Source organism: Solea solea, chromosome 17 (assembly GCF_958295425.1).
Source record: "Solea solea chromosome 17, fSolSol10.1, whole genome shotgun sequence".
Lineage (NCBI taxonomy): Eukaryota > Metazoa > Chordata > Actinopteri > Pleuronectiformes > Soleidae > Solea > Solea solea.
This window is the reverse complement of record NC_081150.1, coordinates 22849034-22873158: the sequence shown is the minus strand read 5'-3', so window position 1 is coordinate 22873158 and position 24125 is coordinate 22849034. Positions and strand designations below refer to the sequence as shown.

At 41.9% G+C, this 24125-nt stretch overlaps 1 protein-coding gene and 1 long non-coding RNA gene across 4 annotated transcripts in view; both read left to right on the top strand.

The window, feature by feature from the left end:
* LOC131443310 (protein NLRC3-like) overlaps window positions 1-23753 on the top strand; it is a 76692-nt gene extending 52939 nt beyond the window's left edge. Inside the window, exons 2-3 of the mRNA XM_058612831.1 lie at window positions 12049-13841; window positions 22665-23753. Of these exons, the coding sequence (XP_058468814.1) occupies window positions 12049-13841; window positions 22665-23198 (2327 nt within the window). The 3' untranslated portion in view covers window positions 23199-23753. The remainder of the gene's footprint in view (window positions 1-12048; window positions 13842-22664) is intronic.
* Window positions 3127-9537, top strand: LOC131443511 (uncharacterized). Of its 3 annotated transcripts, none has more exons than XR_009233619.1 (4): window positions 3127-3141; window positions 4045-4155; window positions 4690-4839; window positions 9450-9524. It is a non-coding gene; the product is annotated as an uncharacterized LOC131443511 (long non-coding RNA). The 3 variants fall into 3 exon arrangements; XR_009233618.1 differs by lacking the exon at window positions 3127-3141 and adding an exon at window positions 9093-9188 and having other exon boundaries at window positions 3425-4155; window positions 9450-9537; XR_009233617.1 differs by lacking the exon at window positions 3127-3141 and having other exon boundaries at window positions 3425-4155; window positions 9450-9537.
* Window positions 23754-24125: the final 372 nt, after the last annotated feature.

The following is a 24125-nucleotide window of genomic DNA, read 5'->3' as shown; positions in this document are numbered from 1 at the left end:
CGACAAGAAACAATGTCATGTTGTTCTGTTTTTCTAAGACCGTCACCAGATGGCGCTGTTCATTGCCGCCCTGTGTTGATGATAAAAGATGATCTGCCTGAGAATTAGACCAAGTTTGGAGAGTCTGTCAATCACTGTGTTTTATCTGTGGTGTGTGTGAAGGCTTCAAGAATGTAACTGGAGCATGCAGCCCTGTATTTTTTACACTTCAGAGCCGGATTAAATAAATGGACTAAACTAGGCAGACTGTATTTTTTGGGCCCCCCTCCATCGATATTATTTAGGAATTGAAATCTGAAACTTACCAAAGTTACTAATAAAAGTTAATTCACATTTTACATAGCGTAGTCTTTGGTTACGAGTTGGTTCTTTGTATGCCAAAATAAGCCATGTATAGTCACGTATTTATACGTTACTACAAGGCTCTATTAAATGCTATTAAATTATGCTTATCTTATCCATTGCGAGTGTCATTGTTAAGGCAGTAGTACCAGTAAATCACCAATAGGTGTCAGCATTGCTATGTAAACAGAGCAAATAAGATAAATGTTGTAAGCTATTGCATTTTGCAGAAAATCTTAATTAAATGTGTTGATTAAATTGAATAGTTTAATAAGTAGTCAAATATACAAAGACCAATAACATGTGCAGTAAGAGAAACTGTGCTGTCGTGGTAAAGAGGTTTATTTTCATGGACAAGCATCACCTCTCTTCCATTTTCTGGTATTCAGCTCCTGGTCTGGACTGTTCAGCAGTTTTCTCCACTGGTCTGGATGTTTCTCTGGATGGTGAACTGTGCATTGTTGTTTTTGGAAGCCATTCTACATTTAGTCTTAGATTTAGTCTTTTGGACTAAAACGCTTATTAGTTTTAGTCACGTTTCAGTCATTTCTATAGTGCAGTGTCACACATAAGTTTGACATGAAATTTCCTCCGCCGGTGGTGCGCCGCGACCGACTCTAGATCGGCTTGGAATGTGGTTTACAGCGAACCCCCGCCCGGACCTCGCCGCGGACATGTGCACTCGCTGCGGCTTCTCCCGCCCGCCTGCCCCCAGCGCGACTGTCAACAGAACGCCCTGACAGCGTCGCGTCATCGGGACGAGGAGCGTAAATCGTCTTGAAACGCGGACCAAGTCATTTTTAGGTTTTGATTGTCCCTCTGTCTGGGCCCCCCCTGCCAATCGGACCCTAGGCACATGCCCAGTTTGCCTTTGCGTTAATCCGGCTCTGTTTGGCTTTTCCAGCCTTCCTTTGCTCTCTCTCAAAGTAGGAATTCATTCCATCAGACTTACTACACACAGCCCTAGACACACGTGAACCATCAGAGACCTTTAATACACCTATTTTAGCCATTGATGCAGCTATCTCCATCTCCAAGTCAAGCTGTTCTCTCTTTTTCCTCAACTGCTCTTCTTGCTCCTGCAAAGCATGTTTTTCTTTGAATAGTCTTTGGCGGGCCATGAGTGCTGCCATTTCGGCCTCAGCTTTAACACGTGTTGATGAAGTAGAGGAAGCCATAGATCTTCCTCCAACTGAACTCCTTTTCTTAACAGAAGTGTTTCTTATGTTCTCAGAATCATTTAAAATGCTTCTTCCATCATCTCCATTCTGTGCATCAAACCACTCAACGTTAGGTGGGTCAGAGTGAAGTAGAACGGACATTCCATCTGTATTTACTTGTTCAGTATTTTGTTTAACTTGCCCGCTTTCAATGAGCCAAATCTTTACTTTTTCAGTAAACTCTGCATTATTTTCCTGCAAGGCTGCAAACCAAGCATTCTGCCTCTCTTGTTCCTCCAGAGGAAGCAGTGGAATCACAGAATTATGAAGCCAACCTGCATCATCAAACAGCTGAGAAAACACTTTGAGCTGAGAATCAACATTTAAAATGTTACCACCTGTGTGCATGAGCTCTTTAATAAGTTTAACAACACCTTTAATTGTGTTGACTTTAATTCTTCTTTCAGATTGAAGCTTTTCAATTGTATTTATCAACGCTTTAGCTGTGAATTTTGTTTGTCTTTTTTCACCCTTAGCACTGATATCAGAACATGACTTTGATTTATTCATTTCCATTTTTCAATAATGAATGACCACAAATCACAATGAAGTCCCACTTTTACACACACACACACACACACACACACACCTTAACATGAAAATATCACTGAACAGGTTCATATGTGACCAAGCAAAAGGCAAATGTGGGTCGGACTGATTCCCCCTAACTGCCTATTAAAACGAACTAAAGACAACCCTAGTCTTCTGTGCATACTAGCGGTGGGTATTATGTACCTGTATACCGATAGTCTTGAAACACACGTAGACGGCCTGAGACAAGAACTACGGCGGTACTCCCGAGCCCAATGCTCCAGCCACTTGATGCACAAAATAACAACAAACAATACAGCCACCTTATGTAGCAGCACTGCGGAGCCTAACCGGGGAAAAGTTCATCCATAAGACACGAACCTGTGTGTGTGAAAGTGTGGCGGATTCATCCCCCATATCCATTGATTGACAGGACACAATCATGCATGAATGAAACGTAGTCGTGGTCTGTGCGTCAGCGTCTCTCCGTTGACTCCGCTCGCTCCCACTTCCTTGTTGAAACGCTTCCAAACAATTCACGCTTCAAAGACACTTTTGTTGACTTTGACAGCGGCCGATCGATGTTAAAGGATTTCAAAAACAAGCCGCTGGAGGCTAAACACACGAGCTGAGTGATGACGCGCACACGAAGGCGTGTCTCTGTGGCTCTACCACTCTTTATTCATCACGCTGAGTGCCAAACTGCGCACGACACTCGTGGCGTGTTCATAATAAGAGAGAAATAATACACACAGCAAACAAAACATGCATTGACAAAAGATTTCGCTCCACCGTGCTCACCCTACGTCATGACTGACAACCAGCAACCAGTGAATGTGTTCAATTCACTCTTATCATTCTATTAATATCATTCTTACATTGACATTATATTCATATAATACATTCAAGTCCACAAACATAGATGTAGAACTCTCGCGCTGCCTCTTTATTTCCCGCTCGACTCATTTCCTGTAAGAGAAAGTGAAAGTAACTATTCTGTAACTTTGCTTCAGTCGCCGTTTGAACTGCGCAGCACGAGGACAGACTGGTGAGTGTTGACGTGATTATGATGATAATATATGATGATATATGATGATATATGATGATATATGATGATTTAGTGCGTGTGAGTCAAGTACCTTAAAGTGAGACTTGAGTAAAAGTCTTAAAGTTTGACATTTACTCTACTTGAGTATCAAAAATCATTTCTGATATAAAATGTAGTCAAAGTTGCTAGAAAAAACAAAGTCAGGTACAAATACGTGCAATGTGTACTTAAGTACAGTCATGAAGTATATGTACTGCTTAATCCTGACAGATTATAATGGAAACTTCCAGCCTGTCATAACTCCAGTCAGTCGTCTTTTGTTTTTCCTAAATGTGACGTCATGTTTTCTTCTTTATGTCAATTCTACTCAAGCGTCCAAACCGAAACATAAAGTCCCGTCAAACGCGAACACAATGTTAAATGAGATTAAATGAACGATTGTAAATGATCATTTGGATTAAAAGTGAAATAATAATGTCATATATTCATATTATGATCAAAATAATGACTTGATTTAGTAGCTTTAAGTACTATAAGTACTATAAGTGCTTAATGCACTAAAGTCGGATGAAGTGCTTTTACTGTGAACTTTTGGAGTAATCCAGGGTCAAAGTTGACTTGAACAAAACTGAGGTTATTCTTTTTTTGAAGTGGTATCAAATCCACATTTATGATTTAAATGTAATTGTACTTAGTACTTTTTGATGTCCTTGATGAACAAATATGCAGTTAATAAGTAATCCAGGATCTAATTGGACTTTTGCTCTCAAAACTGAGCTCATCAGCTGACTTGAATGCAGACAACAGCCCTTCAGTCACATACAGAGTAGCCTAGCACCATCTACTGGCACAAATATGTAAGTGACATGAACAGCAGGTTTCATAAAACACCTTCTCTGACAGAAAACTCCTGATGTGTTACACTTTTCTCTCGTGTGATCACTGGACTGAACACAGATCCACATCAGACGTCCTCCAGGAAACATGAAGGAGATTTTCCACTCAAACTGAGAGGTAACTCTTTAAAGTGCTTTCAATATGATGCTTTCAGTGGAGCAGTGATAAGTCAGTGAGGAGCTCATTTGCACAAACTCATGACAACAACAAAGAGAAGACGTGCTTTTTATATATGAGGTTTACACTTTACACTATAAAACAAGTTATTCTCTGTAAATCTGTATATTGGGACGGTTTATTCAATTGAATTTTATTTGTATAGCGCCAAATCATAACATACATGATCTCAGGTCTGTACATCGACAACATCAAGGAGAGCAGAGAAACACAATAGTTCACACAATGAGCAAACACTAGGCATCAGTGGAGAGAAAAAACTCCCTCTTAACAGAAGAAGAAATCTCTGACAGAACCAGACTCAGAGATGTGCGGTCATCTGCCTCGGTTGGGGTGAAAGGAAAATGGGGGACAGAAAGGGGGGAGAGAAAGGACAAGAGGGAGATGAGGTAGAGACACACATCTTCTAAATTTCTGCATCAGTAAATCTGTGATCAACCTGTGTGTGTGTGTGTGTGTGTGTGTGTGTCTCAGAATGACTGAAGTCCAGCAGATGAGTGGTTGTGTGGAGGAAGACGAGGACAGAGCAGAGTCTCCAGGACCCAGCGGTCTGTCTGTGAAGAGTGACCAGTCTATGGAAACACCTTTCACCTTCAGTCATGAACCTGGAGCCTCAGAGACAAAGTAAGAGACTCATGCACTGACAACAAGAGAACATCATACACTCTTAACCCGAATTAGTTGACTTTACTCGCAAATCGTGTGGCAACCTGTTGCCCTATACCACTTTAGTTTTTACACAAGCTGAAACTAAACATGTTAAGTTGTATTAACATAAAACCTTATGTTTAGTACTTATATTTATTATAGTTGTTGGGGTTCAACGATGTAATTGGTGAGAAAATGTAAATATGAATAATTAATTAAGTTTAATTAATTAATTATTTTATTAATTTTCTTAAAAATTATTAATAAAACGGGGCACCACTCCTCTCAGAGGAGAATGACAGGTCCAGTAAGGACTGTCACTTAACGACCTTGAGATGGCTCTCGACTATCAGTTAACATTAATTGATAATAAACAAATTATTATTAATTAAGGTAAAATTTAGGAAGGGAAGGTGTGAGGTCGTACACTGGCTTCTTTCAATTACCCTTGTTACACACACACAAACACAAAAGACAGAAAGCAGTACTTTAAAAAAGGTTATAATTTATTAAAGTACTTAAAGTGATAAACAAGGCAAATAACAAAGTAAACATTAATCTTCTAATCTAAACTACCATTGATAATATACTTGAATGTGTGCAGCAGGACATGTGTATAAACGTGAGAGTGTGTATGTGTGTATAAAGAAAAAGGGGGGGGGGCGTGTCCCTCCCTGGTAGCCGGTGGCAACGTGGGAACCAGGAAGTAAACAAACGAAACTAAGGTAAACAAGAAGGAGGGGAAGGAGGAAGTGGTGGCGGGTCTATGACGCGACGGTTGTCCGGGTAACGCTCCTCCCACTTCCGGGTTACTCCACGTGACCGCTACGTCACGTACAATTGCGTCACTCGCTATTACCGCGAGGCAACGTAATATGACGCCTGTGCTCAGACTCCGCCCGCTCTCGTCTCCCACCAGCTGGAGCCGAGTGAAAGAGGAGGGGTGAGGGAGGAGACGGAGTTTGCAGTGACGGGGGAAATTTGAAGGGGGAGAGAAGTAACGGGACGTGGCTGATCGTAAATCTCCGGTTGATCACGCGGTTTATCCGATCGGACTCGACTTAAACTGCGATTATAACAGATCAACGGAGATTTCCCGTCTCACTACGTGATCACGATCCGTGTTGAAGACACAGGGTGATCAAAATAATAACAGGGGGATAAGGATCACACAGATCATCAGCAAGAGAGAAGAGGGAGAGGATAGGAAGGAGGAGACACACGGGAAATAGAGATTTCCTTCGATCACACAGTCTAACTGGAGTTTGTCCAGTTCCTCTGTTGTTTTACAGATCGAGTAAAATCTCTATCCTTCCGTGTGATCGCGCTCCGCACGAAGCAGCGGCGCGATGGACATATAATCTTCACGAGCAGTTATGCGCTCGGCACCGCCGTTAAACACAGAAGTAAACTTGCAGTCAATATATTCAGCTCGCTAGTCGCGATCTATACTGAACTAACTACAATCACAACTATATTTCACAGCGTGTGCGTGACACACGTTAACAGTAATCAGACAGACACCTGAGTTATATAAACAGTTCGCTAGTCGCGATCTCACTGATTTTAACACAGGTGATTTACAGCCGTGCGTGGAACATACGCACGGTAATGTGAAAAGAAAAACACAATGAAAATAATAATAAATAAAACACAGTGAAATTATCGGGTGTGCACTACCCGTTCCTATAATAATCACTGGGATAAACTTGTCTGCCCAGACATAAATCCTCTTACTATGAGTTGTCTTCTGGGGCAAACGTGGGGCTCCCGCTCCGTGGTGAACGTCAGATTCGGCGATCAGTGGAGATGAGGGAGAGACAGAGCAGACGTCTCAGGGCGCGTCTGGATATGGCTGTTTGGAGCGTAGCATGCAGCGTACGGCAATGACAGCTGGTCGACAGTTTTAGGAGTATGCAATCGCCACTTCCTCTTCTGCAGGTAAAGTTGGAATAACTCTCAAGGGGAGTTATTCACAGGATCCTCAAACTCAACAAAAACAAAAATGAACAGGAAAAATCTTCAGCTCGGCCAGCAAGAATGAACGATCTTCAGGGTGCTCGTTCGTGGGTCTTATAGGGTTGACCTGGGGGTTTGACCCCCCAGTGATTCTCACCAATGGGCAACGAGCCGTATGCTGTTGATGTCACACAGGAAACGGTTGTTGGGGGTTTGTGTCCGGGCTACTCGGGGCCCCCACTCGTTGAAAGTGGGGGTCAGAGGAATGTCTTTGTCTCTCTTGGCCCATGAGGCCGGGCTTTTATGACCCCGAACTTTTGACATGGCCGCAGTCAGGCTTCAGGAATGCAGTAAGGTCTCACAGTTGACTTATACTGGGCCCAACATAGTGTTTACTCACTGTAAATCATTAAATAAAACTATTATGACATATTATTGCTACTCATCATTTATTACAATTACTGTATTTTCCTCTACTTTAATTAGCTTTTGATTTTTTTAATATGGTATAAAACATAGTTTCAATTCAATTGGATGGAAAAAAGAAACACATGGAAATGCTCCAATGTGTCTGTGTTGTTTACGTGTGTGTTGTGCGTGTTGGTGTTGTACGTGTCTGTATTGTTTATGTGTGTGTTGTGCGTGTTGGTGTTGTACGTGTCTGTGTTGTTTACGTGTGTGTTGTGCGTGTTGGTGTTGTACGTGTCTGTGTTGTTTACGTGTGTGTTGTACGTGTCTGTGTTGTTTATGTGTGTGTTATGTGTGTTGGTGTTGTACGTGTCTGTGTTGTTTACGTGTGTGTTGTACGTGTCTGTATTGTTTATGTGTGTGTTGTGCGTGTTGGTGTTGTACGTGTCTGTGTTGTTTACGTGTGTGTTATGTGTGTTGGTGTTGTACGTGTCTGTGTTGTTTACGTGTGTGTTGTACGTGTCTGTATTGTTTATGTGTGTGTTGTGCGTGTTGGTGTTGTACGCGTCTGTGTTGTTTATGTGTGTTGTTGTTGTACGTGTCTGTGTTGTTTACGTGTGTTGGTGTTGTACGTGTCTGGGTTGTTTACGTGTGTGTTGTGCGTGTTGGTGTTGTACGTGTCGATGTTGTACGTGTCTGTGTTGTTTACGTGTGTGTTATGTGTGTTGGTGTTGTACGTGTCTGTGTTGTTTACGTGTGTGTTGGTGTTGTACGCGTCTGTGTTGTTTATGTGTGTGTTGTGCATGTTGGTGTTGTACGTGTCTGTGTTGTTTACGTGTGTGTTGTGCGTGTTGGTGTTGTACGTGTCTGTATTGTTTACGTGTGTGTTGTGCGTGTTGGTGTTGTACGTGTCTGTGTTGTTTACGTGTGTTATGTGTGTTGGTGTTGTACGTGTCTGTGTTGTTTACGTGTGTGTTGTGCGTGTTGGTGTTGTACGTGTCTGTGTTGTTTACGTGTGTGTTGTACGTGTCTGTATTGTTTATGTGTGTGTTGTGCGTGTTGGTGTTGTACGCGTCTGTGTTGTTTATGTGTGTTGGTGTTGTACGTGTCTGTGTTGTTTACGTGTGTTGGTGTTGTACGTGTCTGGGTTGTTTACGTGTGTGTTGTGCGTGTTGGTGTTGTACTTGTCGATGTTGTACGTGTCTGTGTTGTTTACGTGTGTGTTATGTGTGTTGGTGTTGTACGTGTCTGTGTTTACGTGTGTGTTGTGCGTGTTGGTGTTGTACGCGTCTGTGTTGTTTACATGTGTGTTGGTGTTGTACGCGTCTGTGTTGTTTACGTGTGTTGTGCGTGTTGGTGTTGTACGTGTCTGTGTTGTTTACGTGTGTGTTGTGCGTGTTGGTGTTGTACGCGTCTGTATTGTTTACGTGTGTTGTGCTTGTTGGTGTTGTATGTGTCTGTGTTGTTTATGTGTGTGTTGTACGGGTTAGGGTACAAAAAGTTGTAACTTTTTGTCGACGTGTTGTTTTTACTGTGAAGCTCATGAATCTCACGTCACTGATTCTGTTGTTCAGCGACTAAAATGTTTGTAAATCACTGGTTTAGAGGACCTTTGTGCTTTTGGTGAAAGAGAAGTTCTGCTGGACTGAAAGATCAGATAGTGACTGATAATTTTATGTTTCCGGTGAAAACAGATTACAGCCATTGTAGGTGAAAAAAAAGGATCCAGAGGACGAGGTCATATTTTGATAAGATTTAAGAAACTAAAGTTAAATTAAACGTTTATTCTCAATCGTCACAATTAACGACATCTCTTCAAAGTCCAGATGTTTAACATACATATGTATCTATCTATTGGGCAGCTTCTTACCTGACCACCAGAGGGCGGGCTCTTCTGTTAAACCAGTGGACTCACCTGCAGTGAAGGGCTGTAAAGTGTGATGCAAACAGCGTCTTGAGTGAGTTGTGAGTCGAGCTGTGACGTTCATGAACGAGTCAAATCTTTTTAACGGCTCTTTGAAATGAACCAGTAACTGAGTGACTGACAGTCCATTATTAGCATAAACCAATGGGCTGTGCCGATTGTTCAGTCAGCCAATGAGGGTCATGTCGGCCAATTCTGTGGTTAAAAAAAGTCTTCTTGCTGACCGGCCCACATTAGGTCAATGTGGTCCACCCATGTTAGCAGAACTTGTAATGAGCGAGTTTTATTCTCCCAGCAGGTGGCGCTCTGCTATGAATCAGCTCAAGGACAGTGAAGAGGAAGCTCCGCCCTCTAAAACCACTCTGTGTGAGGAACATGAGGGTCAGAGGTGAGATGAGGATCTCATGGATCATGTGACTCGTCTCCATGTCACAGCTCAGTGTTTTATTTACACATCATGTGTTTGTAGGAGGATCCATCAACAGAGACCAGACTCTGCTGGACCTGGACCTGGACCCAGCTGTGTGTCCATGAAGAGTGACCAGTCTATAGGTCGTCTTATTAACTTCAAGGATGGACAAAAACATGGTGAACTGATGTAAGAATTTCACACATAGTAACACACACTTACATGATCCTCCACCAGGGGGAGCCTGTCTAGTCCAAAACATGTTGAATCCAGAAAAACACTCCTCTTCTCTTTGGTGGACCAATGTTGTTTTTCTGTCTCCACTAAACGTCTTCAGCCTGTCCTCGTCTCTGAATACGTTTCCAGCAGTAAATCTAGTCAGAGTCCGTGATTGGTCAGGGACTCATGGACAAGCCTCTCTGATTGTGTCTTTGAGACTTCACACATAACAAACACTAGAGACTGTCCTTCAGGGACTTTTGTCTTCAACCTGTCAAACTCATGTCATGTGAACTTGGCTGAAGAAGAATCGTAGGTGCAGCACATTGAAAACCTCGTAGAAACAAATGATTGTTTAGTAAATGACACTGAATCTTTTCTCCTCAGAGTTGATCAGCAGAGGACAGAGGTTCTCAGTGGTCAGTCTGTCCAGCAGCATGGAGCAGACCTGGACTCCATATTTAAGGTGTGTAAATGTACAAACATGACACTACTGTTAATACTGAAGCAGAGTCCTGGGGCCTCATGTATAAACCGTACGTACGCACAAAAAGACGGCGTACGCTTGCTTTCACGCACAGACGGCATGTATAAAAATGTAATTGGCGTGGAAGTTTGCGCATCGCAGCGCAAACTCTCGAGCTGTCGTGAGAATTTGCCGAGAGCTCCGCAAACTCTTGTCAGGTGGAGACGCTGCAATATTAAGCTCTGAAACTTATCACAGTGTTTGAAAATAATATTATTAATGTGTCTACAGTGACAAACATGAATTTTCTGTGACAAACAATACTGATACACCACGTACGTTTGAACATATGTGGATAACATCAGAGAGGACACTGAAGACGAAACTGATCCTGTGAGCGAACACACACACTACAAACCTGTGTGTGCGTGTGTGTGTGTGTGTGTGTGTGTGAGAGAGAGAGAGGGAGACTCACTTATTTACTTTGAGCAAATTACTGAAATTAATTTTCCACAGATGAATATTTTCTTTATGTAACACAGTGATGTAAACACAGCTGCTGACATGAACACATGAACACATGAACACACGTCAGTCTATAATGTTTTAAACGCAAAATAAAGCTACAGACTCATTTGTTGTAAGAAAACGGGACTTGAACGTTGAGTAGAACATTTTCTTTATCCCATTTTAATCCACACGATAACGAAATAACTACGAAAAAGTTATTCCGCCACCGCTGCGCCTTTCATCGGAAGAGAAAGGCGCAGCATCCACAACACAATCAGTGACAGTAATGAATGGTTACATGGAGTAACTCCTTGAACTGTGTCTGCTTATTTTGTGCGTAATGTGTGTCGATGATGACGTGTGACACTTATAGATTGTTGAAATAATCTGTAAATTCAGCTCACATGGATCAGTCATGTCTAAACATACATGTTACACCAGAAAAAAACATGTACAGGATCAACTATCAATGCACAGCCAGTTTTTTAAGCATCAATATTAATATGAGAGCAGTCGCTGTGACCCTGACATTTAGTTCCTTTGTGTTTATCACTAATTCCAAAAAAAACCAACCAAAATAATCTATTTTTACAGATTTATACATCATAAATTGACGAGTTGATGGTGCACTTTCTTTCTTTTTTTTATTTCCCTCTTTCTTTGCTGCCACAGTTGTCCTTTTTCTTCAGGACGAAGGCGTTTTAGAGTCATTTGTATATTCATTTGTGGGTGGGCGTGGTGTGTTCCTCATTCATCTCCGCTCAGTTTCACCTTTGATGGGATGTATAAAGAAAAGGTGCGCAGGACTTGGCGTACGCCCAGTTTTATAAATCTGAGATTTTCTTTGCGTACGTACTTTATACATTTTGTGCGTACGCCGTCTTTTAGTATGAAAGCTGCGCACTCTTTTATACATGAGGCTCCTGGTCCTGACAGTCTGGATGCTGCTCTGTGGACCTGCAGGACTTCACTCTGTCACTGATCATCTGAGGTTAAACTTCACATGTTCTGTTCCAGCTGCTGGAGGAGAACATCATCTGCTTTGTGAAGAACGAGCTGAAGAAGATCCACAAGGTTCTGGATACAGATCACACAGAAGTCTCAGAGAGTCAGAGGGAGGATGAGGAGCAGAGGAGCAGCAGAGAGGCCTTTCTGAAGATCACAGGGGACTTCTTAAGGAGGATGAAGCAGGAGAAGCTAGCTGACAGTAAGAGGACTTTTAATGTGAAAGGAAGAACATCTTATTTTCTCATTCTCCACTCACTGATTTATTTTCTTGTGTTCTGTCAGAAATCAGAGCTTCAGCTTGTCGACGTGAACTCAAATCAAACCTGAAGAAGAAGTTCCAGTGTTTGTTTGAGGGCGTGGCTAAAGCAGGAAACCCCACCCTTCTGAATGAGATCTTCACAGAGCTTTACATCACAGAGGGAGGGACTGGAGAGGTCAATGAAGAACATGAGGTCAGACAGATTGAAAGAGCTTCCTGGAAACCAGACAGACCAGAAACATCCATCAGACAAGAAGACATCTTTAAAGCCTCAGCTGGAAGAGACGGACCAATCAGAAGAGTGATGACAAAGGGCGTGGCTGGCATTGGGAAAACAGTGTTAACACAGAAGTTCACTCTGGACTGGGCTGAAGACGAAAGCAACCAGGACGTACAGTTCATGTTTCCCTTCACCTTCAGAGAGCTGAATGTGCTGAAAGAGAAGAAGTTCAGTTTGGTGGAACTCATCCATCACTTCTTCACTGAAACCAAAGAAGCAGGAATCTGCAGGTTTGAAGACTTTAAGGTGGTCTTCATCTTTGATGGTCTGGACGAGTGTCGACTTCCTCTGGACTTCCACAACACTGAGATCCTGTCTGACGTCACAGCGTCCACCTCAGTGGACGTGCTGCTGACAAACCTCATCAGGGGGAAACTGCTTCCCTCTGCTCGCCTCTGGATAACCACACGACCTGCAGCAGCCAATCAGATCCCTCCTGATTGTGTGGACATGGTGACAGAGGTCAGAGGGTTCACGGACCCACAGAAGGAGGACTACTTCAGGAAGAGGTTCAGAGATGAGGAGCAGGCCAGGAGGATCATCTCCCACCTCCAGACATCACGAAGCCTCCACATCATGTGCCACATCCCAGTCTTCTGCTGGATCACTGCAACAGTTCTGGAGAACATGCTGAAAACCAGAGATGGAGGAGAACTGCCCAAGACCCTGACTGAGATGTACATCCACTTCCTGGTGGTTCAGTCCAAAGTGAAGAGGGTCAAATATGATGGAGGAGCTGAGACAGATCCACACTGGAGTCCAGAGAACAGGAAGATGATTGAGTCTCTGGGGAAACTGGCTTTTGAGCAGCTGCAGAAAGGAAACCTGATCTTCTATGAATCAGACCTGACAGAGTGTGGCATCGATATCACAGCAGCTTCAGTTTACTCAGGAGTCTTCACTCAGATCTTTAAAGAGGAGAGAGGCCTGTACCAGGACAAGGTCTTCTGCTTTGTCCATCTGAGTGTTCACGAGTTTCTGGCTGCTCTTCATGTTCATCTGACCTTCATCACCTCTGGAACAAATCTGTTGTCAGAACCAACAACAAGCCAGTTGACCAGACCGTTTGGAAAAAAACCTAAACTGAATCATCTGCACCAGAGTGCTGTGGACGAGGCCTTACTGAGTCCAAATGGACACCTGGACTTGTCCCTCCGCTTCCTCCTGGGTCTTTCACTGGAGACCAATCAGAAGCTCTTAAGAGGTCTACTGACACAAACAGGAAGTGGTTCACAGACCAATCAGGAAACAGTTGAGTACATCAAGAGGAAGATCAGTGAGAATCTGTCAGCAGAGAGAAGCATCAACCTGTTCCACTGTCTGAATGAACTGAACCATCGTTCTCTTGTGAAGGAGATCCAAGAGTCCCTCACATCAGGACGCCTGTCCACAGAGACACTGTCTCCTGCTCAGTGGTCAGCTCTGGTCTTCATCTTACTGTCATCAGGAAAAGATCTGGAAGAGTTTGACCTGAAGAAATACTCTGCTTCAGAGGAGGCTCTTCTGAAGCTGCTGCCAGTGGTCAAAGCCTCCAACAAAGCTCTGTACGTGGATCAGTATATAAATATTAATAAGACATATTCTAAAGAGCAAGACAAACATGTTTAACCTTTTGTTCATCACTGTTTTCTATCTCAGACTGAGTGGCTGTAACCTCTCAGAGAGAAGCTGTGAAGCTCTGTCCTCAGTCCTCAGCTCTTTGTCCTCTAGTCTGAGACACGTGGACCTGAGTAACAACGATCTGCGGGATCCAGGAGTGAAGCTGCTGTGTGATGGACTGAAGAGTCCTCACTGTTCTCTGGAGACTCTCAGGTTGGTGCTCAGCTGATTTATTTGGACAATTCTACTCTGATTATTTTTTTATTTTATTTTTTTATAATTGATTTTTTATTGACATTCAGAAACAGACATTCACATCCGGCAAAACATACATGCATACATCTCACATCTGTTGTCTGCTCTAAATGCCTAGACAAAAAAAAACAAACAATGAAAAAAGGAAAAACACACATTAGCAACTATGTACAAGTTAGATATCCACAGTTCCTCCAGCAGACAGGGGAATTATCATCATAGTGAGACTTCTGAGAAGGTGTAATTAAGTACCTAATCAAGCGTTTCCATCCAAATTCCCTCCACTTCTGTGAGCTGGTACATCTCCATTGATACCTCCAAATTGTTGTCCATTCTTCCTCCGATATATTTATCCCTCCTTCCTTCTCCCATTTTATTTTAATATATGAAGTAGAGTGAGATTTCACATTAGACAGACCCTTATATAAGCATGACACAGTTTTAATAATAGCTTCCGAATCGTAGGCTTTTGTAAATAATTGAATTAGACATGTGTTTATCTTTGTTAGATTTTTCATCTTTGTATTGACGTAATGCCGTAACTGCGGGTATCTATAAAAGTCTTGTTTTTCTAAAACATGTGTCCTTTTAAGCGTTTCAAAACTGAGTAACTTTCCATCTTTCATTACTCTACATAAGGCTGTTATACCGTTAGCTATCCAGTCCTTAAATCTAGAATCCAATTTATTAGGTCTAAAATCCCAATCATAAGCACACCATTTAAGAGCCAAAATATCATTTTCAAGTTTATGTTCTTTTATAATAATTTTCCATACTTTAAGGGTCCACGCCACCCATGGATTATCAATGTTATTTATGTGGGTTTGCAAGTTATTATCAGCTAAAATTGCCTGTATGGGGATGGAGGGCATTTTTTCCTCAATGCTTTTCCATTGAGCTGTATATGACGGGTTGCACCAGCATACCACTGCTCTCATCTGCACTGCAAAATAATAATATCTAAAATAAGGCAAGCCCCATCCTCCCTTTTGTTTAACCAGCTGTAAGGTTTTGAGGCGAACTGCTATATACCTGGATAGCAGTTTGTCCCACTCGTTAAATTGGTTTTTGGTTAATCTCTATTGGCAATGTTTGAAATAAATATAAAAGTCTTGGCAATATAATAATTTTAATAGAGTCAATTCTTGAACTAAGGCTAAAGAAGGGAATTAAGTTCCATCTTGCTATATCATCCTTTATTTTTATATGTATGGGTGAATAGTTATATTCCGATAATTTTGTAAGATCTTTTGGTAGGTTGATGCCTAAGTATTTAAAGGCCTCTGTTTGCCATGTCAAGGGGTAGCTACTTTTGATTTCTCTTGGTGGGCAGTAGTTATATGAGAGTATTTGGGTTTTACTCATGTTGATTTTGTACCCAGATAATTGGCCATATTGTTCAAATGCTTGCATCAATTTAGGCAGAGAGTGAGTTGGTTGCGCAAGGTATATCAAAATATCGTCTGCATAACAGGCCAATTTATATTCCGTCCCTTTAATAATGATTCCCTTAATATCTTCTCTTTGTCTGATGTACTGAGCTAGTGGTTCCAAATATAATGCGAAGAGTAGTGGTGACCATGCACAGCCCTGTCTGGTGCCCCTTTCTAGGGTAAAACTATTTGACAAATATCCATTGACCTTGACCCTGGCGGTAGGTTTGTCATATAGTGCCTGTATGGTTGTAATAATTGTATCGTGGAAGCCAATTCTATGCAACACTCTGTAGAGAAAAATCCAGTTAACCGAATCAAAGGCCTTTTCAGCATCTACGCTCATCACAATTGCTTCAGTTTGATTTCTTTGATCCATAATATGTAGTGTCTTTGGTATATTGTCTTGTGTTTGGCGTTGGTGTATGAAACCTGTCTGATCATTATGTATCAGTGTCGGCAGGAATTCTTCTAATCGTTTGGCCATAACAGAAGTAATCATTTATAGTCCACATTAAGAACAGAGATTGGCCTAAAAGAGCCACACTCCACTTTATCCTTGCCTTCTTTTGGTATGGCTGAAATTATTGCCTCCTTCCAGCTGGGTGGCGTTTGCGCATTTTTTAAAGCCCAATTCAGAGTAGGAAGTAAAACAGGTATTAGTTCTTTTTTAAATTCCTTGTACCACTCTGCCGTGTAGCCATCAGATCCTGGCGATTTGCTTAATTTAAATCTACCAATTGCAACTTTTAATTCTTCTTCAGTTATATCCGCAGTCATCATTTTATTTAGATTTTCATCGAGAGTGGGTAAATCTAGGGAATTCAGGAAGCTGTCAATTTGGGCCACACTCCCACCTGGGACTTCAGAATATAAGGTTTTGTAAAACACTTCAAAAGCTTCCTGAATTTTATTTAGTTTATTTTTTATCGCTTTTGTCCTTGGATCCCTAATTTTATGAATTGTATTTTCGGCTATCCATTTTTTCAATTTCCATGCCAATACTTTCATAGATTTGGAGCCACTTTCGTAGTGTTTCTGTTTCAGAAACATTAAATCTTTCTCGATTTCTTGTGTGGCCAAATTATTAATTTCATTCCTGGTGTGTCTAATTTCTCTCAATGTATTCTGTGCTAAATCTAATTTATGTTTTCCTTCTAGTACCTTTAGCTTGTTTTTTAAATCCTCTAACTTTTTATTCCTATTTTTTTTCTTAAATGACGATTTTGCTATAATTTTCCCTCTCAGAACAGCCTTCAGAGTATCCCATAACATGGGAGGTGAAACCTCTCCAGTATCATTGAATTCTAAGAAGAGACACATTTCTGATTTAATTTGTGCCTTAAAAGACAGATCATTCAACAGACTGGAATTCAATTTCCATGTATTATTTTTTGATCGCAGGCCAAAATCAGCGGATAAGTATACTGGTGCATGGTCACTTAGATATATTGTCCCGATTCCACAAGTATGTATTTTATCTTTATCCTTCCCAAATGTTATGAAATAATCTATTCTTGTATAGAGAGAGTGAGAAGCAGAGTAGTAAGTGTAATCCCTTCTGTTAGGGAAAAAATCTCGCCATATATCAATCAAGCCCACCTCCTCAAATAGTGTGTTTACTTTCTTAAAGAAGGACTTTCTATCCTGGGTTTTTCCACAAGATGAGTCCAACTTTGGCTGCAGATGTATATTAAGATCCCCTCCACAGATCAAGAGGCCTTCTGTTTCAGTTACCATGATATTGGTTATTTTTTGGAAGAAACTAATGTCACTCCCTGGGGGTGCATAGACATTCAGTAAGGTAATTGGATTCCCATCTATCTTACCCCTTACTTAAAATAAACGTGCCCTCTTTATCACCCATTTCGAATACTTTTTCAAAATGTAGCTTGTTTGAAATGAGAATAGCAACTCCTCTTCTATGCCCTGATTTGTATGAAGAAAAAAACAGATTTGTAAAGCCCCTTTTCTTTAGCTTTATATGCTCCTTGTCTGTCAAATGGGTCTCTTGTAAATAAACCACATGGGCTTGTTCTGTTCTCACTTTAGATAGGATTTTACTACGTTTAACTGGATTCAACAGCCCATTGACATTAAACGAAATGAATTTTAATTTGTCACTAGCCATACTTATTTACTTGTAAGTGTACCAACAGACTTAACAAGATGGAAATTGAAAGATCTGCTCCCTGAACAAATAACAACACCAAACATAAGCAAGAAATAGAAAAAAGGATAAACAAAAAGAGTGATCCCAAGGCTGGGGTCTCTAAGAAAAGACCCTGGCCTGAGCTAGATAAAATATCTAGCTGTGAGGGAAAGCCTCTCCCACCTGTGGGCTGAGGGCCCCCACCATGGCGCTCTAAAAAAGAAAAGAAAAGGTCTCTGTTCATTCCACAGAAAATGTGTCCTTATACAGCAACCCTCGCCTGTATATATATTCTCATCATGTGGTGAATATAGCACGTTCTGTTTAGCTTTCCAACTCTTCAAGAATCAGTCAAAGCTTATACTTCTTCTGGAGAGGATGGGGACTGCCTTCTGAAAGCTTGCAGTTTCTCCTTGATACCCTTCTCTTGCTCCTCACCTGTCCCTGATTATTTTTTTAATTACATATGTGAATAGATTTTCTTGAACTCCTCCTCAGAATGAGTGGCTGTAAACTCTCAGAGAGAAGCTGTGAAGCTCTGTCCTCAGTCCTCAGCTCTGTGTCCTCTCGTCTGAGACACGTGGACCTGAGTAACAACGACCTGCAGGATTCAGGAGTGAAGCTGCTGTGTGATGGACTGAAGAGTCCTCACTGTTCTCTGGAGACTCTCAGGTCAGAACTCTGACTCAGACTCTTTGCTTCTTTAGGTTCTAGTTGATGCAGATGTTTTTTTCTGAATCACTGAGTTCATCATATCTTCTTAACTCCAGTCTGTCAGGTTGTCTGGTCTCAAAGGAAGGATGTTCTTCTCTGACCTCAGCTCTGAACTCAAACCCCTCCCATCTGAGAGAACTGGACCTGAGTAACAATGACCTGCAGTATCCAGGAGTGAAGCTGCTGTGTGATGGACTGAAGAGTCCTCACTGTTCTCTGGAGACTCTCAGGTTGGTGCTCAGCTGATTTATATGGACAATTCTACTCTGATTATTTTTTTAATTAGATATGTGAATAGATTTTCTTGAACTCCTCCTCAGAATGAGTGGCTGTAAACTCTCAGAGAGAAGCTGTGAAGCTCTGTCCTCAGTCCTCAGCTCTGTGTCCTCTCGTCTGAGACACGTGGACCTGAGTAACAACGACCTGCAGGATCCAGGAGTGAAGCTGCTGTGTGATGGACTGAAGAGTCCTCACTGTTCTCTGGAGACTCTCAGGTCAGAACTCTGACTCAGACTCTTTGCTTCTTTAGGTTCTTGTTGATAAAGATGTTTTTTCTGAATCACTGAGTTCATCATATCTTCTTAACTCCAGTATTTCAGGTTGTCTGGTCTCAGAGGAAGGATGTTCTTCTCTGACCTCAGCTCTGAACTCCAACCCCTCCCATCTGAGAGAACTGGACCTGAGTAACAATGACCTGCAGGATCCAGGAGTGAAGCTGCTGTGTGATGGACTGAAGAGTCCTCACTGTTCTCTGGAGACTCTCAGGTTGGTGCTCAGCTGATTTATATGGACAATTCTACTCTGATTATTTTTTTAATTAGATATGTGAATAGATTTTCTTGAACTCCTCCTCAGAATGAGTGGCTGTAAACTCTCAGAGAGAAGCTGTGAAGCTCTGTCCTCAGTCCTCAGCTCTGTGTCCTCTCGTCTGAGACACGTGGACCTGAGTAACAACGACCTGCAGGATCCAGGAGTGAAGCTGCTGTGTGATGGACTGAAGAGTCCTCACTGTTCTCTGGAGACTCTCAGGTCAGGACTCTGACTCAGACTCTTTGCTTCTTTAGGTTCTTGTTGATGAAGATGTTTTTTCTGAATCACTGAGTTCATCATATCTTCTTAACTCCAGTCTGTCAGGTTGTCTGGTCTCAGAGGAAGGATGTTCTTCTCTGACCTCAGCTCTGAACTCAAACCCCTCCCATCTGAGAGAACTGGACCTGAGTAACAATGACCTGCAGGATCCAGGAGTGAAGCTGCTGTGTGATGGACTGAAGAGTCCTCACTGTTCTCTGGAGACTCTCAGGTTGGTGCTCAGCTGATTTATATGGACAATTCTACTCTGATTATTTTTTTAATTAGATATGTGAATAGATTTTCTTGAACTCCTCCTCAGAATGAGTGGCTGTAAACTCTCAGAGAGAAGCTGTGAAGCTCTGTCCTCAGTCCTCAGCTCTGTGTCCTCTCGTCTGAGACACGTGGACCTGAGTAACAACGACCTGCAGGATCCAGGAGTGAAGCTGCTGTGTGATGGACTGAAGAGTCCTCACTGTTCTCTGGAGACTCTCAGGTCAGGACTCTGACTCAGACTCTTTGCTTCTTTAGGTTCTTGTTGATGAAGATGTTTTTTTCTGAATCACTGAGTTCATCATATCTTCTTAACTCCAGTCTGTCAGGTTGTCTGGTCACAGAGGAAGGATGTTCTTCTCTGACCTCAGCTCTGAACTCAAACCCCTCCCATCTGAGAGAACTGGACCTGAGCTACAATCATCCAGGAGACTCAGGAGAGAAGCTGCTGTCTGCTGGACTGAAGAGTCCTCACTGGAGACTGGACACTCTCAGGTATTCTCCTCTTCCTCCTCCTCTTCCTCTTCATGTTCATCAGCAGTATTCAAACTTGTCAGCAGGTTCAGGTTGAAGATGTCCTGTTATCATGTTTTCCTCTGTCAGTGAGTATAACCAAACATTAGTGACACTTTTTAGACACCTCGTGAGAACGAGGATCAAACAACCGTAATTCAAATATAAGGTTTATGGTTTTTAGACCCACAATACTGCGATTTGAAACACTGTAAAAAATACAAATGAAATCCCTCTATTTTATCTATTTTCTTTGTTTACTTGGTTTGTGCTGGGCCAACTTGTTGCTGGTTTACTCGTGGTGGGTTTCAAATGTATAAACAGAAGTTGTCTTCTGTGTTGTCCACGTGGTGGCGCTGTTGAGTAAATGCGTAGCCTCCTGAAACTGTGGTCTCCGGTTGTACAGACACCGGCCGTTTCTCAATATCCATACTTGTGCGTACTTGTGCGTACTTGCGTACTCCGGTACTTTTCAAGTGCTGTTCCAATTCTCAAGTAAGCGAACAGCGAGGACCCGGAAGTATTCTCGCTCCGCCCATTTTTACCAGGTATGCATCGGAGGTGACTTGAGCGTACTTGGGATGGCCATGTATCCCAGAATACTGAAGTATATGAACTAAGAAGAACACATTAACACAGCTAAAGTTTAATACTTCAATGTATTGATGATTGACATTAATAAGTAAACATGAGACAAGAGGGTCTCTTGGACACATGACAAGTCAGACCATACGTTTTACAATAGGCATCCTGTATAGGACAGGAAACTTGAGGGTCTGTTTTGAATATGGTTAGTTAGGAAATATAGATGTCTCTTGTTTGACTAAATGGTGATATTGTCCAATTTAAAGATCATGGGACAGTATGGTTTATCCGGACCCAACTTGTTTTTCAAGTTGTTGCATTATGGAAACAGGAGAAAGGCGGGGGTCGAAACATGTGATGCCTGCAAATAAGAATGCTAGAAAATCTATATAAGGTTAGTTTTGCTTTTCTGAGGCAGAATTGTTCGGAGATTCGGCAAGAACACATTCTCCCGAGCTGCTGCAGAGCTTGGTTCTGACGCCTGACTTGTGACTAAATAAAATCCCTTTGTTCGGTACAAGTCCTGTGTCAGTGGGGTCTTTTCCTGCATCATCAACTCATCACCTATCGTTCATAAGAAGAAGGAAGCCTGACAAAAACGACATTACATTTGGGCGGAGCATAGCAGCAGATAATAGAAATATAAATCTGAAATAAATATTTTTCTTTGTCCCGGAACAAAGTTTTAACATCATTTGAGGCGAGAAATGAGTCATTTAGAAATCAAACATGTGGTTTGTGTATGAAGATATGACGTATTTATAGTTTGGCAGCGACGTTTGTCGGAGGTGATAAGCTCCGCCTCTGCGGACGTTCGGCGCTCACTGTGCCCGGCACAGAGCAGCGTGACCTCGGCCTGTCCTGATGAAATGATCCGCTGGCTCAGACGTCGCTGTCATTAGATGCTCGGTGTGATCCATAGATTTGTTGTTGACGTGTTATTTTGTTTTTAATGGAAACGTTTTGACCTGACAGTTTAAAAGTTTGTATATTGTTAATGTTTTATTTATTCTAACTTTGAATGTTAGATTTATATCAAAGTCGCACGGTCATTGTATCTGTATTTAAATATAATATGTAAATGTTAGATATGTAGAGTAGTATATATTTGTACAAGTCATATATATATATATATATATATACTACTCTACAATGCTGTAATATATCTATTTTCCACATTGTATAATTTGTATTGTATATTTTAATAGAAATAAATTAATAAATGAAGTTAAATATTTAAAATGTAAAAATAATAACAACATATATATGTATTTATTAAAAGTATTTCATATGTTCATTAATCAACACCGTAGGTTGCGCTAATGAGGCTGCAGCACTGCAGCACTACAGCAGAACTACAGCAGAACAATACATACATACTTGCATACTTGAGTATTGAGAAACAACCACATACTTGTGTACTCCCGTACTTGGCAAGTATATACTCCCAGCGTACTTCTCAAGTATATACTTCCCAAGTAAGCAAGTACATACTTGCTAACTTGAGTATTGAGAAACAGCCACCGTCTTCTCTTTGAAACACACCTGTCCTTGTAGTTCATCATTGTGTCCACCAGAGTGCGTCATTAAGACAACAGTTTGGACTCATGTTGGACAGAAACTCATTCAGACTGTTTCTTCCTCCAGGATGGACCATGCTGGAGAGCAGAGGTTAAAACCTGGTGTCAGGAAGTGTAAGTATGGATTTACAGGAAATAACAACATATCAGCTGATCATCAATAAACTGCAGCTGTGTCTCGTTGTCTTCATCAGATTCATGTGAACTGGAACTGGACACAAACACAATGAGCAGAGGACTCAAACTGTCTGACGACAACAGGAAAGTGACCCGTGTGACAGAATATCAGTGGTATCCTGATCATCCAGACAGATTTAAGTTCTGGTCTCAGCTGCTGTGTAGACCTGGTCTGACTGGTCGCTGTTACTGGGAGGTCGAGTGGAGAGGAACTGTTTATATATCACTGAGTTACAGAGGAATCAAGAGGAAAGGCATCGGTTTTGACTGTGTGTTTGGATATAATGATCAGTCCTGGAGTCTGTTCTGCTCTGATGATCTTGGTTACTCTGTCCGTCACTGTGGGACACGAACACCCATCATGTCCTCTGTCTCTCACAGAGTATCAGTGTATGTGGACTGTCCTGCTGGGACTCTGTCCTTCTACAGCGTCTCCTCTGACTCACTGATCCACCTCCACACCTTCAGGACCACATTCACTGAACCGGTTTATCCTGGGTTCCTGGTCTGGCCTGGTTCCTCAGTGTCTCTGTGTCCTCTGTAGGACATGAAGAGACAGCAGCTTCAGTGGTGGACGAGGTCAAAGCTCAAATAATATAAAATAAAATTCAAGGTTTTCAATCAAATAGAAAACAAAGTAAATAAAGATGGTAAGAGTTTGACTCTTGTTCTGAAGAACATCATCTTCTCATGGAGCCTTTCTGTCCCAGCATGCACTGCTTCTCCTCCTCCTCCTCTTCATGCTGCCTGACAACAGCGCCCCCTGCTGCATGTGAGCAGAACAACACTCAGAGTTACGCACACACACACACACACATGGAAAATGAAACACACATGAGCAGATTATGCCATGAATGAGGAAGTGTGGTTTCTGCTGTGATGCAGGTGAAACTGAGTGTGCGTGACCTCAGGATGACCTCTGTCCTCCTGCTGCTCTGTGAACGACAGTGAAGAACGTGTCCACAGTGACAGGAAACTCATGACACTCAGAGGGTTTTTGCACTTTCCAAACATCATCAGTGTCTGTGGTTTCTGTTTCTGTGGCTTAATGAAGAATGACATTTTCAACATCAATAAAAACCACATCATATCACTTTAATCTACTTTGTTGTGTTGATGACGAGGTACTGACACCTAATACAATCTATGTCAGATTAAGTCTACGCTCTTTTAGGTCATAGATTAACAGCTCCATCCACTCACTCTCCCACACCAAAGCCCATAGAGAAAACCAGTGATTTTAGCTGCGGGGACACAGGAGCTGCTGGTCCTCTGCTGCCTCGTGTGGTCACTTTGTGTCACTGACGTCAATCTGAACAAAGGATTTCAAACACTGAAGTGACAAAATAAGACATTTGAACGTAGTGATGGAGGCAGCAGTGTGTGTGTGTGTGTGTGTGTGTGTGCGTGTGTGCGTGTCTATGTATGTGTGTGTGCGTGTGTGTGTGTGCGTGCGTGTGTGTGTGTGTGT